Source organism: Sander vitreus, chromosome 13, assembly GCF_031162955.1.
Source record: "Sander vitreus isolate 19-12246 chromosome 13, sanVit1, whole genome shotgun sequence".
Taxonomy (NCBI): domain Eukaryota; kingdom Metazoa; phylum Chordata; class Actinopteri; order Perciformes; family Percidae; genus Sander; species Sander vitreus.
The window spans coordinates 12,304,746-12,321,121 of record NC_135867.1 but is presented as its reverse complement, the minus strand read 5'-3'; the positions used below and the strand labels follow the sequence as shown (position 1 = coordinate 12,321,121).

The following is a 16,376-nucleotide window of genomic DNA, read 5'->3' as shown; positions in this document are numbered from 1 at the left end:
CAAATGATTCATTTTGGGGACATGGATTACAAAATAATCTGTATAAAATAAGAGAATATGGGTTAGTTGTGGCCCCCAAATGGCTGTTATAAAGTCTGTAAAACACAACTGATGGGAGGTAAGAGTAAGCTCCCTGCCTCCTTGAAAGATGGAGCAAATCATTGTTCAGCTCCGTTTTGACCTGTCTAACCAACCAGCTCAGCAAAGGCCTCATGACCTTCAGCACAGCTGCACCCGAAGCAATCATTTGGCTGAAGGACTTTGCATTTGCTAAATAAAAGCTATACATCATGCTGTCACTATACATAGTAAACACAGTGTGTGCACTCACATGTGTCTTTTTGCCTGGACATGCATCTATCACACACTTGCAGAAACTACAAAATCAGGTTTACATGCAGGCACATACTGTACCATAATCTCATTTGCACCGACGACCATAATATACTGTAAAACATTAACAGATTAGATGGTTACTGGTCTTATCCCCAAAACCAGATTAAAGTATTAACCCTTTAGAGGTCAGAAAGAACAACAGATTGCACTCTCAACAACCCCACCCCCTTGACCACCACAGACACAAGCAAAATACTGGCTATGTGTGCTGTTAACTACAGTCAAACCAAGGTGAAAACTCTAGATTAAGGTTCAAGGTTCTTTATTAATCATGTGCACAACAGTAACAGAAGTAGTCGTTGGCAACGAAAATCTTAGGCCTCATTAAATAACTAAAAATAAAAACACAGAAGTAAAAGCAAAATCTGAATCTAAAAAATTATTTTTTATATATATATATATATATATATATATATATATATATATATATATATATAGTAAAAGTATATAAAGATATAGTGACGGTTTAAGGTAATTAGTGGTGACTAAAGGATTAACAGTGTTTGTGTGAAAGCAGGCTAACGTTTCTTAATTTTAATATCATACATACTGATCAAATGTATTGATTTAATTAAAATATTTAAAAAAATTAAAAAAATTATAATAAGAAATACATGATGCATGCAAACTGTTCTACTTATCTGACCAGCTCTCTAACTCCACCTCTTTACCTTTTTTTTGTGTTTGCACTGAAGAAGTTTCTTTAGTAGTGAGAAAAGAGTTCTATCACCACTCAGTCATAAAGTACAGTTTTCGCTCCTTGAATTTCTAAGGAATGATGTGAGTTGATTCAGTTTGTTTTTTCTCTCTCGGTGTGTCCAGTGTGTGGCTGTGATCTGGTGCACTCTGGTTTCTTCCACCACTCTGGCGAGTACATCTGTACAGCGGACTACCAGCGGCTCTATGGGACCCAATGTGACAGCTGTGAGCAGTACATCACTGGGGAGGTGGTATCTGCCCTGGGGAGGACATACCACCCACACTGCTTCGTCTGCAGCATCTGCAGGTAAAGTCCGTTTTCTGGTTCTGCGTCGAATCGACGGCGTACCCCCGCAGACCCCTCTGCGTCTACGCCGGACCCTACGCCGTAGCCTGATGTGCACCGCTGCAACGCACATCGCTCGGCTGTGGCTTGGTAGCGTTGCATTTCCCCTGACTCATTTCCTGGTTCTCTTTCTCAATAAACAACATGAAATCAAGGAGAGGGTTACCTTTTCCTGCTACAGATTTCCCTCCACGGTCAGAAAGCACAGGGGAGACACACGTTTCTCTCACTATGACTCTAGAGTCGCTACTCGTTCCAAAGCTAATCGCCGTCACTCTCTCACATCTCTATCACCCAGTCCCCACACACACACACACACACACATGCCGGCTCGACGCACAAACCAGCTCACAAGTATAAACATCAGGCCACTTACATAGGCTACGGCGACTACTGCGTGGAGCTTTCACAGAACCATAAAACACATACCTGCAAACTAGTAGTTTGAATGGGAAAATGTCATCCACGTGATTCGTGTAGATCCGAAGAGTTTTTATTTGGGGGGGAGGGGGGGTCCGATGCTAATACGGCACCGGACCGAATAGCAACGTGGATTTCGGTGCCTTATTTAGGTGCCACTTAAATGCCTGCGCTTCTCTCTGATGCTCCGAAAACGGACGTTAGAGGGAACTGAAACATTGCCGCGCAGGACGCTAGTTAACACTACACTCGACAGCAGCTAACATTAGCCTACCGCTACCTAGCAGCTGGAGTAAACACGGTTAAAATGCTGACAGCTAAACGGTGTAAAAGTGTGACTGTATTTCACTGGAGAGGATTCTAACACCAGACTGTAGCTGCCGTGGTTGTTTTTTAGTTTAACAGGAATTTACTGGTGAAATAAGTTGTTATTACATTTTTAATAAATCATTTAATTTTGACCCTGTGGCCTTAGCAATACACAAGCCGTTCTTTAATGTTGCGGTTTTGTGCTCCTTTTTTTGTTTTGATCAACTTTTTATTGTTTTATATTTTTGAACATACAGAACAGACAAATACAATTGAACAAGGTGCTCCTTTTATATATATATATATTTAAATCTTTCGGTTCAGGCACCGTTTTAAAAGTATCATTTTAGCACCAGGAAAATTTTGTGTCTTCCCTTTATTTTCTTTTGCAAACTCAGCCCTTCTGAGTTTGCAGGTATGAAAACAAGCTTAAGTGTGTATAGTCGCAACATACTCCTGTATATTTCTCACCTAATTTTCAGAAACATCCTTTTTTTCTGCTCTGTGAACGTATTGGACTACAATATATTTAAAAATAGTATGGTTGGTATTGGTAGTAGTAATAGTAGAGTATTGGAATTAAAATATTTCTTAATTTGTAACACTATTGTTTACAGCGCTATGTGTTCCTCATGTGATCTTAGTTTTCATTGAAGTTATTCTATTCTTTAATCATGCGTCTTCAGGGATCCGCTTGGCACTGCTTCATTCGTAACTTGTGACTACAGAAACAACAATAACAAATTAGATTCTCGCAGAGCACCACCCACTGTGGTATAATGACTTGGCAAGTCTGTTTACAACTTTACAATTAAAAGGAGATGACGTATGCATACTGCGGGCCAGTAAAGGCCCGTGTCTGTTTGGGTTCACTGACCATTGTACACCAAAACTACTGCAGAATCTCGACAGTGCTAAGAAACACTTTAGGCAATGTTTTAATTTAAACATTCACAGTCAATAAAAATTGTTGTAGCTTATTAAAAATAACAAATCAAAGTTTATTGGCGGGTGCCTTTGTCAGGTTTGTCCTTAAAGTGCTTTACTGAAAATAAATGGCGAATGCAGTATCAGGTTTTGGACACATCATTTAAAAGGAATCAGTATTGCTATCTCAAGGGGTACTCCAGTGATTTAGCATCACACTTCCATAAAGTTTGGGAAGCTTGTCAGAGACAGATTTAAAAAAGAATGATCAAAATTTAAAAGGAGCGATCCTGAGTTTTAGTTCTTAGTATGGATCACAACAACCTAAAAACCCTGGATTCTACACTTCCCATAATGGAACTTGATGGCATCTTTCATTCGACCCCGTCTGTCTGATAAACTCCCACATCTTTCAAACTCCACATTACATCACCAGGGTTATTTTCTCAGACTTTAGAAAGACATACAATACATTTTACAGGCTATATAATATATTTTTAATAAAATCAGTGGAGTGCCCCTTTAAGTAGTGTAAGTATAATTGTTGTGAGTACCAATTAGTTACCCACACTGTTAAGTGTATCAGAGTGGAGCAGAAGGTTGAAGAGAAATCACATCCAAGAGCAAACAAGTTAAAATTTGAAATATTTAAAATATTAACATTTCATATGGAAGAGATGCTTAATGTCCGTTGTAGTTGGCTGCTCTCACTTTATTTATTATACATCATGAAATTGTGTAGTATTGGCTTCAGTAAGTAAAGTAAATATATAAAATGCTAACTGGCAGTCAATGTATTAGATGTAGATATGTATCATTAGGTTTTGGTTTGCTTATAGTGACAGTTTTTGTAGTCTCCCTGTGTGTGTGTGTGTGTGTGTGTGTGTGTGTGTGTGTGTGTGTGTGTGTGTGTGCGCCCACTCTACTGAATAAGAACACACTGTACTAAGATTGCGAAGGAAGTTTATTCGTTTTGAGAATGTCTGTGTCAGCATATTGCAATAATATTGTGTCACTCAAATTACTTTTTGTCCAAGCATTGACCAAACTTCCACAACAGCCTCTCTGATGTGTGCAGAGTATAAAACTTTAACCAGAAGACATACATATAGCATAAAAAAGAGCTGGGCAGTATATTGATTCTGACTTCATATGCGAGGGACATCAACCAGACAATTTTACATGTAACTTGATTTTCCTGCAACTAAATAGATATAGAAAAAAATAGTCATAGTCATTGTTATATCTATTTTTTCCATGTTGCCCAGCTATAGCAAAGTATATTTACTTTAACACAGTTGCTGCACCGTAGTAAAGAGGTTTGTTATCAGATACCAAGTCTAGATTTATAGATACGGTCCAAATGTAGGCAAGCCTTGTCACTAAAGTTACACACATAGGATGGGAACCTGCTATCAAACTCTTTTACTGACATGTTTTAAATATACTGTATAACAATTTATATCATCACAAAATAATTATTAGGCTTTTGAAATACAGGTTTCGCATTAGAAATGTTCAGGAAGAATGTTTCTGAGGCGACTGTAGAAGAGCAGCAACCACTTTATTATTTATCAGCCTGTGTGTTGCAGTTTTCTTGTTTTATACCCAAGGAGTTTTGGAAATCTCTGCTGTGTTCTGGATACAGATTTGTACTATGGTAAAATGTTGATTTAGCAGTGGCTGCATTGCAGGTGCTAACCTATGCACTCACACTATGTGGCTACAGCTGAGCCCTCAGGCTAAAAGACATTTACTGTATGTCTTGATTTGTACTTTATGGCCTTTTTGTATTAATATTTCAATCTGGTAAAATACATTTTAATGTGGTTGTGTAGGTGAGAAATAAGACATTACAATATCAGGTGATGATGGTAAATCGGGTAGAACTGAGGGATAAGGTTGACACTCCACTACTGTTTCATTGTTTGGGAAGAACTACGAAATATAATCCGTCTTGGATACTCAAGCTCCATTAATTTACTATACATTTTCTCAGTTGGGAATTTGAGAAACAGTGTAGATACTTGTATCATTTCCATTGCTGTATGAGTAAGACTGCCTTGTTATTTTAAATGTACAGGAAAACAAAATAAAATCTCCAACTGGTGTCAAACTACAGAAATACTCCTCAGACCTGGCAGTCAACAGTTTTTATTGGCATTACTTCTCTATTATAAAAAAATCATTATATCCATCTAATCTGTAAGTATAAAATAATTGCTGTTGATTCCTTTTAGTGCTGTGAGAACTAGAAATGCCATTCACTTATCCAATCCAATATGTTGGGGTAGTGGTAAAAATATCTGTTGCATTTGTCATAAAACTTAGCACAAAAAGTAAGGAAATTTGTGTTTGGTAGATTATTTTCTGTAGTAACAAATGCTTTTTGGCAATAAATTGTATACCGTTGGAAAGCCTGTTTAGTTCCCTTTCAAATGGTGCCCCATTTGTAAGGAACATGCATTTCTGGGATGAGCAGCAGCACTGAGTATGTGGGTTGCGCCCATGAAAAATTTGCCAAATCTTCTCTGCCATTGCCAAACAGGTTATTTTGCTGCTGCTATTGACACTTGTTTTGAGCTTCTAGTACCCCCAGGTGCTGCCAATCAGGTGCCTGATTGGCAGCACCTGTGAGCATGGGCCCCACTACTGTAAGTACAGCTACAGTCAGTAAGTGTCTGCTCCAAGAATTGGCATGCCGCGTTTGACTGATCTGGATAGGGCCCTTGCGATAGGGCAACTTCAAGCTGGTGTTCCGCAAAACCAAGTTGCGGCATTATTTGGAGTGAGCCCTAGTACCATCTCCAAACTGAAGGCCAAGTTCCATATAACGGGGGATATCAAAGATAGGCCGCGAAGTGGGCGTCCCAAGAAGATGTCACCCCAAGAAGACCATTTCCTCACCCTGTCAGCACTTAGGTGCCGTAGGCTGTCTTCTACAGATTTGCAGTCAAGGTTTGCAGGACGTTATGGCCGACGGCTCTCTGCCCAGACAATCCGGAACAGACTGCACGCAGCCAGTATCCGGTCTCATAGGGCTGCCAGGAGTCCTGCCATGACTGCCCTTCACCGTCAGGCCTGTTTGTGCTGGTGTCGGCAACACGTGCACTGGAACCTGAACAAGTGGAGGAACGTTCTGTTCAGTTATGAGTTCAGATTTTGCCTATGACAAATGGATCATAGGGTCAAAGTGTGGAGAAGACGCGGAGAACACTATGCCGATTGCTGCACCGATAGAGTAACACCTTTTGGTGGAGGCAGTGTGATGGTGTGGGGCGGCATCTCCCTCACTGGAAAAACGAGGCTTGTCATCATTGGAGGCAATCTCAATGCAGAGAGATATAGAGATGAGATTCTCCAACCAGTATCCCATATCTCCACAGTCTGGGACCGAACTCTATCCTCCAAGATGACAACGCTCACCCCCACAGGGTGGGGTTTATCTGAGACTACCTCCAGAATGTGGGAGTGGAGAGGATGGAATGGCCTGCCAGCAGTCCTGACCTCAACCCCATTGAACACTTGTGGGATCAGCTTGGGTGTGCTGTTCGTGCCAGTGTAACCAACACAACCACGTTGGCTGACTTGCGACAAATGCTGGTTGAAGAATGGGAAGCCATCCCACAGCAGTGTGTGACCAGGTGACAGTGCTGGTCACCAGCCTGGTGACCAGCATGAGGAGCAGGTGCCAGGCTGTTGTGGATGTGTATGGTTCTTCCACACGCTATTGAGGCTCCTGTTTGTGAAATGAATAAATTGTTAAATTGCTAATATGTCTTGTTTCTTCAAACTTCAATCATCCAATCCACCAAACACCAAACGAGTCAATTGCAGAATAATCTGTTTGGCATTGGCAGAGAAGATTTGGCAAATTTTTCATGGGCGCAACCCACATACTCAGTGCTGCTGCTCATCCCACAAATGGGGGCACCATTTGAAAGGGAACCAAACGGGCTTTCCAACGGTATGAGTCTATTGCCAAAAAGCATTGTTACCACAGAGAAATAATCTACCAAACACAAATTTCCTTACTTTTTGTGCTAAGTTTATATACTATATATATCCTGCAGAGATAATATACTGTACCACTAGGGGGTAAGAGGTGAAATCATAGACTGGTGAAATGTATGCTTTTTGTTAATTTGGGTGAACGGAACCAAGTAAAATTTCTGGACACATCTGCATAGCTTAACTGAAATCTTTTGTGTGTGTTTTTTCTCAGGAGTCCGTTCCCAATTGGAGACAGGGTGACCTTCTGTGGGAAGAAGTGTGTGTGTCAGCAGTGCTCACACACTCTGAAAAGCGACAAGCCCGTCAAGGTCCACGGACCAAGCTGTAAGAAACAAACACACACAAACATATGCACATATTCACATGCAAACCGCACCATACTTATACTGTAAATTTGGAACATGTAAGGTGAATTGTATTAGGGATAATACATTACAAGCTGTGCAGTTATCAAAAAAATAATGCATAAAGTGAAGTTGTGTTATTTTTGAAAGCTTCTGTGTTACCATAGCTGCTTGCCAGCAATCAATTCAAATTCAAAATTTGAGTCAGTGCAGTGCTTTGGAATAAGTGTTATTTCTCCTCTCACAAGCCGTCTTACAGTACTGACTTCGTTAAATAGCTATGGTGTAATTTTGCTTCTCCAACAAATGGGGATAAAAACTGAAATAAGTAGTCCTCTAGCTTTTAGTATCAAAGTCTGGCATTACTATATATTGTCAATAAATCCCATTTAAAGACCAACACCAACCATGTTTTAGTCTGTCTCTCAATAATATCCAACATCTCTACCCTTTTTGTGGCTCTTTTGTTCGTACTGTAAACACAAATCTTTAAAACTGTAGTAAAATAATGCATTTGTAGGGGACTACTGTATTTCCAGCCGTGGAATAATACACATTTAGTGCTGTATTTACAGCAGCAGCACAGTGCATATAGGATTGACTAAAAATAAACTTCAGTGCCTATATTAATGTAGGAACATTACACTGTGTAACGGTGTCGCACATTGATGTGTTTTTGGGTAATGGGCGTCAGAGGCATAATCAGGCTCTGGTCGGTTTATTTTAGTTTCTTCATGAGAATTTTTTCTTGTTTTCATTTCATGTTTATTTTAATAGTGACGCTTATACATAGACATTTGTGCAACAAATCTCCAATGTACAGCATCACAGCATTTATATAGCTATTGCCAATTTCCAGTGCCCGTCCCTAGAAGGGCTTTTAAACGGTCATAAAAACAAACATTAAACATTGTCACAATTAAAATACATAAAGCACATAAACATACAAGACACATCCATCTGTACCCATCATACCCCGAGGCAAGGTCATGATTTAATGTAGCCTACTGATATTTAACTAAAATTACATACTAACACTGTTTAAACCCCAACGGGTGAAAACAACACTAGAAGAGTTCTACTGTCCACCTGCTGTATCCTGCAAAACATAGCCACATCCCCTGCAGCCACACACACACACACACACACACACACACACACACACACACACACACACACACACACAGAAAGAAGGTGGCCTGCTGCTCCAGGTTGTAGCCTGGTTCTGGTAGCTCCATCTGGCAAAGACAGTGTGACTACGATGACAGGAAAGAGGGATGAGGAAGAAAGAGGAAGGAGGAGAGAAGTGAGATTGACAGAACAGAGAGACAAGGACAGAGAGGAAAGATGGCAAATGCTCAAAATGTTGAAGCTGCTCTCATCATCTTTGTGTGTTTTCTCAGTGCTGCTCTCTTCTCCTCTCCTCTCCTCTCCTCTCCTCTCTAGACTGTGCAGGCTGTGGCGAGGAAATCAAACAGGGTCAGTCTCTGCTGGCTCTGGAGAGACAGTGGCATGTCAATTGCTTTAAATGCAGAACGTGCGGCTGTGCGCTCACTGGAGAGTACATCAGCAAGTAGGTGGCTTGATCCCCCATATGTACACTCTCTACTGTAGTTTGTATGTTTGAGCCAGTACAGTAAATAAGTAAACCACATCCTCTCTTGCTTGTTTGTTAATCTCACATTGCCAGATCTCCACAGTGCTGTGAAGTAAGGTCTGGCTACGCCACACATACATTCTTGGTTGCTTACATTTCTTTAAAACAATCTCAATCGTCTTGGGCTGTGCTAAGTTCCGGACGCAGCGACGGTGGCTCTGCAAAATAGTCTCGGAAGGAACTTGTTCTGGTGGAACATTTGCACCCTGCAAAAGAAAACGCCATGTAAAATATTAAATCAAGTTAACTGTTCACACAATGAGCTTTTAAAATTAGCTGGATAAATGGTTAAATGTAATTTGCTCTTACCAATGTATCACCGTATATACTTTGTCCATAGCAATCCCCACCAATTGGTCCCAAAATGTCCCAGTTAGATAGTAAATGCTGTAAACATATTCTTTGTAAATGTTTACAATCATTCCTCGAAAGAACCAAGCAGGCCTGTCTCGTTGTACGATCCAAATTTTCTTCAAAACTTGCAATTTTCAGCGTGTAGCTTGCTAGCTCGAAGTTTGTTGTTGTTTCCTGAAATGATTGGATTTTGAGAACAGCAACATACAGAGAGCTGAAGGTGAAGGACATCCGGCGAGTGGCTTTATCCTGGAAATGTTCTGTTGAGCCAGACTACTTGTGTGTAGGCTTTTATAGCCGAAGCTATGCTCTGTGACCAATTTGCTTGAAGCAGTTGTTAAAATAGAAAGCTACTTGGAGCACTCTTATTGTGGCAAGTCATGGAAAGCACCTTTGTATATCAGTTATTTATTTGTAAGACAATAACTGGCAATTATTCATTAAGTCTTTTAATCAACTAGACACCCACAGTATTTATATAAACGTTCATACTTGGTCACAATGAAACTTGTTTTTTTTGTTTCACTGGCAGGGATGGGATACCTTACTGTGAGACTGACTACCACACTCAGTTTGGGATCAGGTGTGATAGCTGTAACAGGTACATCAGCGGCAGAGTACTTGAGGTGAGTGCACTTTTCCATGTATGAATATGTGTGTATGCTTTAAGACAAATGGGAACATGAGGGAGAATGTGCATATTTTCTGTCTTTGTGAAGGAAAGTGTGGGTTTGTGTGCATGCATGCCAGTATGTGTCAGCCTATAAAAAGCTGAGAAAAAACGCAGCTGTCCCTCTTTACTGTAAAAGACTGAAGTGTTGACTGATGACAAAGCAGCTTTGGAAAACCAACAAAGCAACACACTCCCATCTTCTCTACCCTAATCATTACTGTTTTTGTCTCTTTATTATCAAGCTTCTCCCCTTTCTTCATTCCTCATTCTTTTTCTCCACCGCCACTCTGTTCTCGTTTCCTCATTTGTGCCATCTGCTTTAGCATCTCTCTGCCTTATTTATTTCCTCTCACTTTTCCTTTCCTTTTCTTCTCCTCTAGGCTGGAGGGAAGCACTACCACCCCAGTTGTGCCAGGTGTGCTCGCTGTCACATGATGTTCCTGGAAGGAGAAGAAATGTACCTCACAGGTGAGGGAGGAGAGCCAAACAAATGCTACAAAAAGTGTAAAACCAATATGATTGATTTGTTGTTTTGTGAGTAGATGGCCATACAAAGGCGCCTCAGTATATGTACAGCTAACAGGCAAAGAATGGACTTGAAGCATCTATTGAATTAGCTGAACCCTGCAAGTATCCAGATGGCCTGAGTGTGTGTGTGTGTGTGTGTGTGTGTGTGTGTGTGTGTGTGTGTGTGTGTGTGTGTGTGTGTGTGTGTGTGTGTGTGTGTGTGTGTGTGCGTGCGTGCGTGCGTGCGTGCGTGCGTGCGTGCGTGTGTGTGTGCGTGACAAAGAAAGTGTTAGAGAGCAGTAGGATATGGTCACCTGATAAATTACTGCTTTTAACAAAGCACCCTTATATAGTTTATTGATCTCACATATACCACTCTTTACCACTCTGGTTAAGACACACACACACACACACACACACACACACACACACACACACACACACACACCTTCCCCCAGCTGATGTTTTTTTTTGTACACACAAAGGTTGAAGTCAATTACCTCTCAACCTCCGCCTCTGAGAATTTATATGCATTATGCACTTAATTTTTTTTTAAATCAACCAATCAAATGTCCTGCAAATTGCTCTGATAAGCAGCTGTTTTGCATTAGAAATGATGTTTTGTAGGAAATGCACCATAATGTTGGCCATAATATTTATATGGAACTACATTTAATTTGCAAAATTATGATTAAAAGGCATCATTAAGTGCCATGATCTTTCCCTGACCATACCTCAACCACAGTTTAGTTTGAATACATACTGTACTGTATGATTTATATTGTAGGAATAAGGAAACATGTTAGCTGTGAACATTTTGCAGATAAATACAATATCAACATGTCTGATATGTTGAAGAAGAATTGGCAGCATTTCCTTGAGAACATGATGTTAATGCAATGTTAAGCTGCATTATGAACATACTGTAGGAGATATGGTTGTGTAAACAGGCCACACATAAAAATAAGAGCCTGCAATTATAAACTGCACAAATGTTTCTTTAAGATAACGGTGAAATGGAAAAAGAAATTCAAATAGTACACACACACAGATAATTTAGCCTGACTGAGTTGAATCCAGATTAACTGTAGAGCTACTGTAGCGTAACACACAGTGTCCCCGAGTCGCCGAACAGGTTGACGCCTCCTGTTTCACCTCATTGACATTCAGCTGCTCTCCTGCTCACAGCCACCATTAAAACTAAGCATTTGCATATTCTACGTGAAGTCTGTCTATGTATATATGTGTGTGTGTGTTTTATTGTATGCCTATAAATATATAAGAGTAATTTTCCATGTATACCTGTGTATCTGCTTCATGTTTGCACATGTGTGCATCTGTATATGGATGCAGGTGTGTGTCTGCGTGTGTGCTGATCTCTGGTGAGCTGCCCCAAGGTAACATTCACTCCTTTTGATGACTTTAGACATGTAGGAGGGCTGAGCAATCACCCTCGTGAGACACATTCAATTACGACACACACGCACACAAACACGTGCACACACATGCAGTCAATCTCACGATGCATGTCTGGAATGAAAAGTGGTGTGTGTTTGTGTGTGTGGGGGGGGGGCATGGGGGTGTAGAACTACTTTATGAACTAATCGTGAATGTTTAATCTCCTAAAATGGACAGATGGATGGAAATAGTGTTTATTGTTCCCTCAAATATCTTCTCATTATTCATTCATTGTTCAAATATCTAAAGACATTAGTGTAGTGTTACTTAATCTCCAGTTTACTCAGTTCAAATAATGGTAACAACTCAACTGTGCGCAGCCTATTGTTTCCAATGGCTTTTTTGTATTTTGTATTTGTTTTTTTTGCACAATAAAATCAAGACATTAACACAAGAAAATAAGTAATATAAAATAAAGATTGTACAGGTGAGATAAATAAAACCCCTAGGGGCTTATAGAAGGATCTCACATAAGGAATAGAAGAAGAAAGAAATATGGTGAGCAAGTACAATTGCTTGTGCCGCTTTACGATGGTGTTTCACTGTGTTGTGGGCACAGCAGTGCGCTGCGGGTGAGCTCGTGCTTGAACTTTCGTTTTCATGGTCAAACTTTGTGGGCAGCGCATTTTAGCGCAATGGACAGCGCAAACCACGTTTGGTCTGAAAGGCCTATAAAAGATTAATCAACTAATGGTTTCAGGCCGAGTCAAGTAGAAACTGATTGCAGCGTGCCAATATCCATTACCTATTACCGTACACTCTCGATAAAATCTAATTTTAAATACAACAGACATCAGGGGGTTAAAGGAATGGAAGAAATCATAGTACATATCTGACTGGTAACATTAGTCTGATGTGTATGCTGTTTCTCATGGCAGCATGATTCAGCAAAAAGCAAAACTCCTGAGTCCATTTAAATATCTGCTGCTTTATAGCATTAGAATTTCAAATGACATAAGCACAAATGTCAATATTGCTACCCTAGATTTCAGACTGCCTTCATCCCCTCTTTTGAATATCACCAGTCAAGATAAAGAGGCCGGTTTTGTCCACTGATTAACCTAATTTTGCATTAAGTTAATAAAATATAAAATAAAAGTCTCTCTAAACATAGATGAGGCTTTATTTCTAAATGAAAAGACAGAGAACAAATTGGGAGTTAAATTTCAGACAGCTAATTTTCTCAGAAGTGATGTGCGGTGCTGTTGTTTTGGATTGAATTCCTTTCCTCTGCACCATTTGGATTCTCCTCATCCAGGAGATAAAGGATGCAGAGTCCAAGGCCATACATCTGTTCAGCAGCAGAGTTGAGGAGCGTGGGTAGAACGGGGGTGCACTGAATCAACACACATAGTTTCAGTCTGCAGTATTGTAATCGTGAATGTTTAATCTCCTAAAATGGACAGATGGATGGAAATAGTGTGTTTATTGTTCCCTCAAATATCTACTCATTATTCATTCATTGTTCAAATATCTAAAGACATTAGTGTAGTGTTACTTAATCTCCAGTTTACTCAGTTCAAATAATGGTAACAACTCAACTGTGCGCAGCCTATTGTTTCCAATGGCTTTTTTGTATTTTTGTATTTGTTTTTTTTGCACAATAAAATCAAGACATTAACACAAGAAAATAAGTAATATAAAATAAAGATTGTACAGGTGAGATAAATAAAACCCCTAGGGGCTTATAGAAGGAATCTCACATAAGGAATAGAAGAAGAAAGAAATATGGTGAGCAAGTACAATTGCTTGTGCCGCTTTACGATGGTGTTTCACTGTGTTGTGGGCACAGCAGTGCGCTGCAGGGTGAGCTCGTGCTTGAACTTTCGTTTTCATGGTCAAACTTTGTGGGCAGCGCATTTTAGCGCAATGGACAGCGCAAAACCACGTTTGGTCTGAAAGGCCTATAAAAGATTAATCAACTAATGGTTTCAGGCCGAGTCAAGTAGAAACTGATTGCAGCGTGCCAATATCCATGCTCCTTTACCTATTACCGTACATCTCGATAAAATCTAATTTTAAATACAACAGACATCAGGGGGTTAAAGGAATGGAAGAAATCATAGTACATATCTGACTGGTAACATTAGTCTGATGTGTATGCTGTTTCTCATGGCAGCATGATTCAGCAAAAAGCAAAACTCCTGAGTCCATTTAAATATCTGCTGCTTTATAGCATTAGAATTTCAAATGACATAAGCACAAATGTCAATATTGCTACCCTAGATTTCAGACTGCCTTCATCCCCTCTTTTGAATATCACCAGTCAAGATAAAGAGGCCGGTTTTGTCCACTGATTAACCTAATTTTGCATTAAGTTAATAAAATATAAAATAAAAGTCTCTCTAAACATAGATGAGGCTTTATTTCTAAATGAAAAGACAGAGAACAAATTGGGAGTTAAATTTCAGACAGCTAATTTTCTCAGAAGTGATGTGCGGTGCTGTTGTTTTGGATTGAATTCCTTTCCTCTGCACCATTTGGATTCTCCTCATCCAGGAGATAAAGGATGCAGAGTCCAAGGCCATACATCTGTTCAGCAGCAGAGTTGAGGAGCGTGGGTAGAACGGGGGTGCACTGAATCAACACACATAGTTTCAGTCTGCAGTATTGATTTTGTGTGTGTGTGTAGTTGTTGAATGTGTGTGTGTGTGTGTGTGTGTGTGTGTGTGTGTCTGTCTGTTTGTTCAGATTTACCGTGTTGATAGTAGTTGTGTATTAGAGTCATGATCAACTGAGTCCATTCGGTTCCTGCATTGTTCCTTGCAAGGCCCGAGAAAGTGTGTGTGTGTGTGTGTGTGTGTGTGTGTGTGTGTGTGTGTGTGTGTGCTTAGAGCGGATATATTACTGTCATTATCACTATCAGCTCCACATGATACTAACATCCTGACATAAGTGGTTTGTTGATATAAAGTTATAAATAAATCTCATAGCCTCCATTCATTCCCTTTCATCTTTTGCTCTTTAGTAGTTTCCTCTGTTTCTTTTCTCTTTCCTATCTCAGCCCACCTTTTGTTATTGTGTAATCCAGTTTAATTTAGTTCAATCAAAAAAAATACTGTTAAAGCACAATGTTGGCAGCGGTTCTGTTTAGCATATGTATGGACAGGATATGCAATAAATGTGCATTTCTAAACTACAAAAGAAATGAAAAGACAGTAAGTGAAGGCATTTCAACATGTAATATTGCACAGTATAACTTATATACTTATCTTCCTGTCTTGCTCTCTGTCTCTTTTGCACAATGATTTGGGCTACTATTCTCATTTGATTCATTTAGTTAAATATAACTACCGTATTTTCCGGACTAAAAGTCGCTGCGGAGTATAAGTCGCATCAATCAAAAAATGCGTCATGAAGAGAAAAAAACATATATAAGTCGCACTGGACTATAAGTCGCATTTATTTGAAAATTTATTTCACAAAATCCAAGACCAAGAACAGACATTTAATCTAGAAAGGCAAGTTATTAAACTACACAATAGCACACAGAACAAGGGGCTGAAAACGGTAGGTGTCCGGTATGTTAACGTAACGTAACTGCACTGTTGACGAGCCTCTCCCAGCAGCACGTTGTTCAAGCACCCATCTGTGGACTCGTTCCTCCAGGTCTGGCCATCTGGATTTCAGCGCGCGATTAGCTTTCTTTGTTTTCTTCATTGCAGTAAGACCTTTTCGCCAGTCCCTAACAAGTTTCTCACTCACTCCAAACTTTCGTTCTGCTGCTCGATTACCGTTTTCGGCTGCGTATTTTACTGCCTGCAGTTTCTTTTCTTTCTCAGTTGTCTTTAGGAGCAGCATATAGTTGTCACAAGCCTAGGGCGCCTCTAGCGGCTGTACACGGTAATGTTTTCAGCATGAAATAACATATAACATGTTAAATTATATATATTTTGATATATAAGTCGCACCTGACTATAAGTCGCAGGACCAGCCAAAGTATGAAAAAAAGTGCGACTTATAGTCCGGAAAATACGTTATATATTGTCTATAAAGTGCTCAATGCTAACTTTCTGAGCTAACATTTACTAATTTGCATTAAACACAAAGTACAGCTAAGGGTGATAGGAATGGCATTAGTTTTACAGGTTTAGTCATTAACAGTGTGGACCTGTTGACCTGATGACGTCGCTAGATGAAAAGTCTCTCTCTCTCTCTCTCTCTCTCTCTCTCTCTCTCTCTCTCTCTCTCTCCCCCTCTCTCTCTCTGTTTTCTTTTATGTTTATTTGTGTGGGGAGACAAGAAGACTTCTGTCCTCTATCCTCTGTCCTC

The 16,376-nt window shown here is 39.9% G+C and overlaps 1 protein-coding gene across 1 annotated transcript in view; it reads left to right on the top strand.

Moving 5' to 3' along the window:
- The window catches only part of LOC144527625 (actin-binding LIM protein 3-like), a 50,618-nt gene that overhangs the window by 14,361 nt on the left and 19,881 nt on the right, over window positions 1–16,376 (top strand). The window contains exons 3-7 of the mRNA XM_078265811.1: window positions 1,219–1,402; window positions 7,323–7,435; window positions 8,902–9,028; window positions 9,999–10,092; window positions 10,520–10,607. Of these exons, the coding sequence (XP_078121937.1) occupies window positions 1,219–1,402; window positions 7,323–7,435; window positions 8,902–9,028; window positions 9,999–10,092; window positions 10,520–10,607 (606 nt within the window). The remainder of the gene's footprint in view (window positions 1–1,218; window positions 1,403–7,322; window positions 7,436–8,901; window positions 9,029–9,998; window positions 10,093–10,519; window positions 10,608–16,376) is intronic.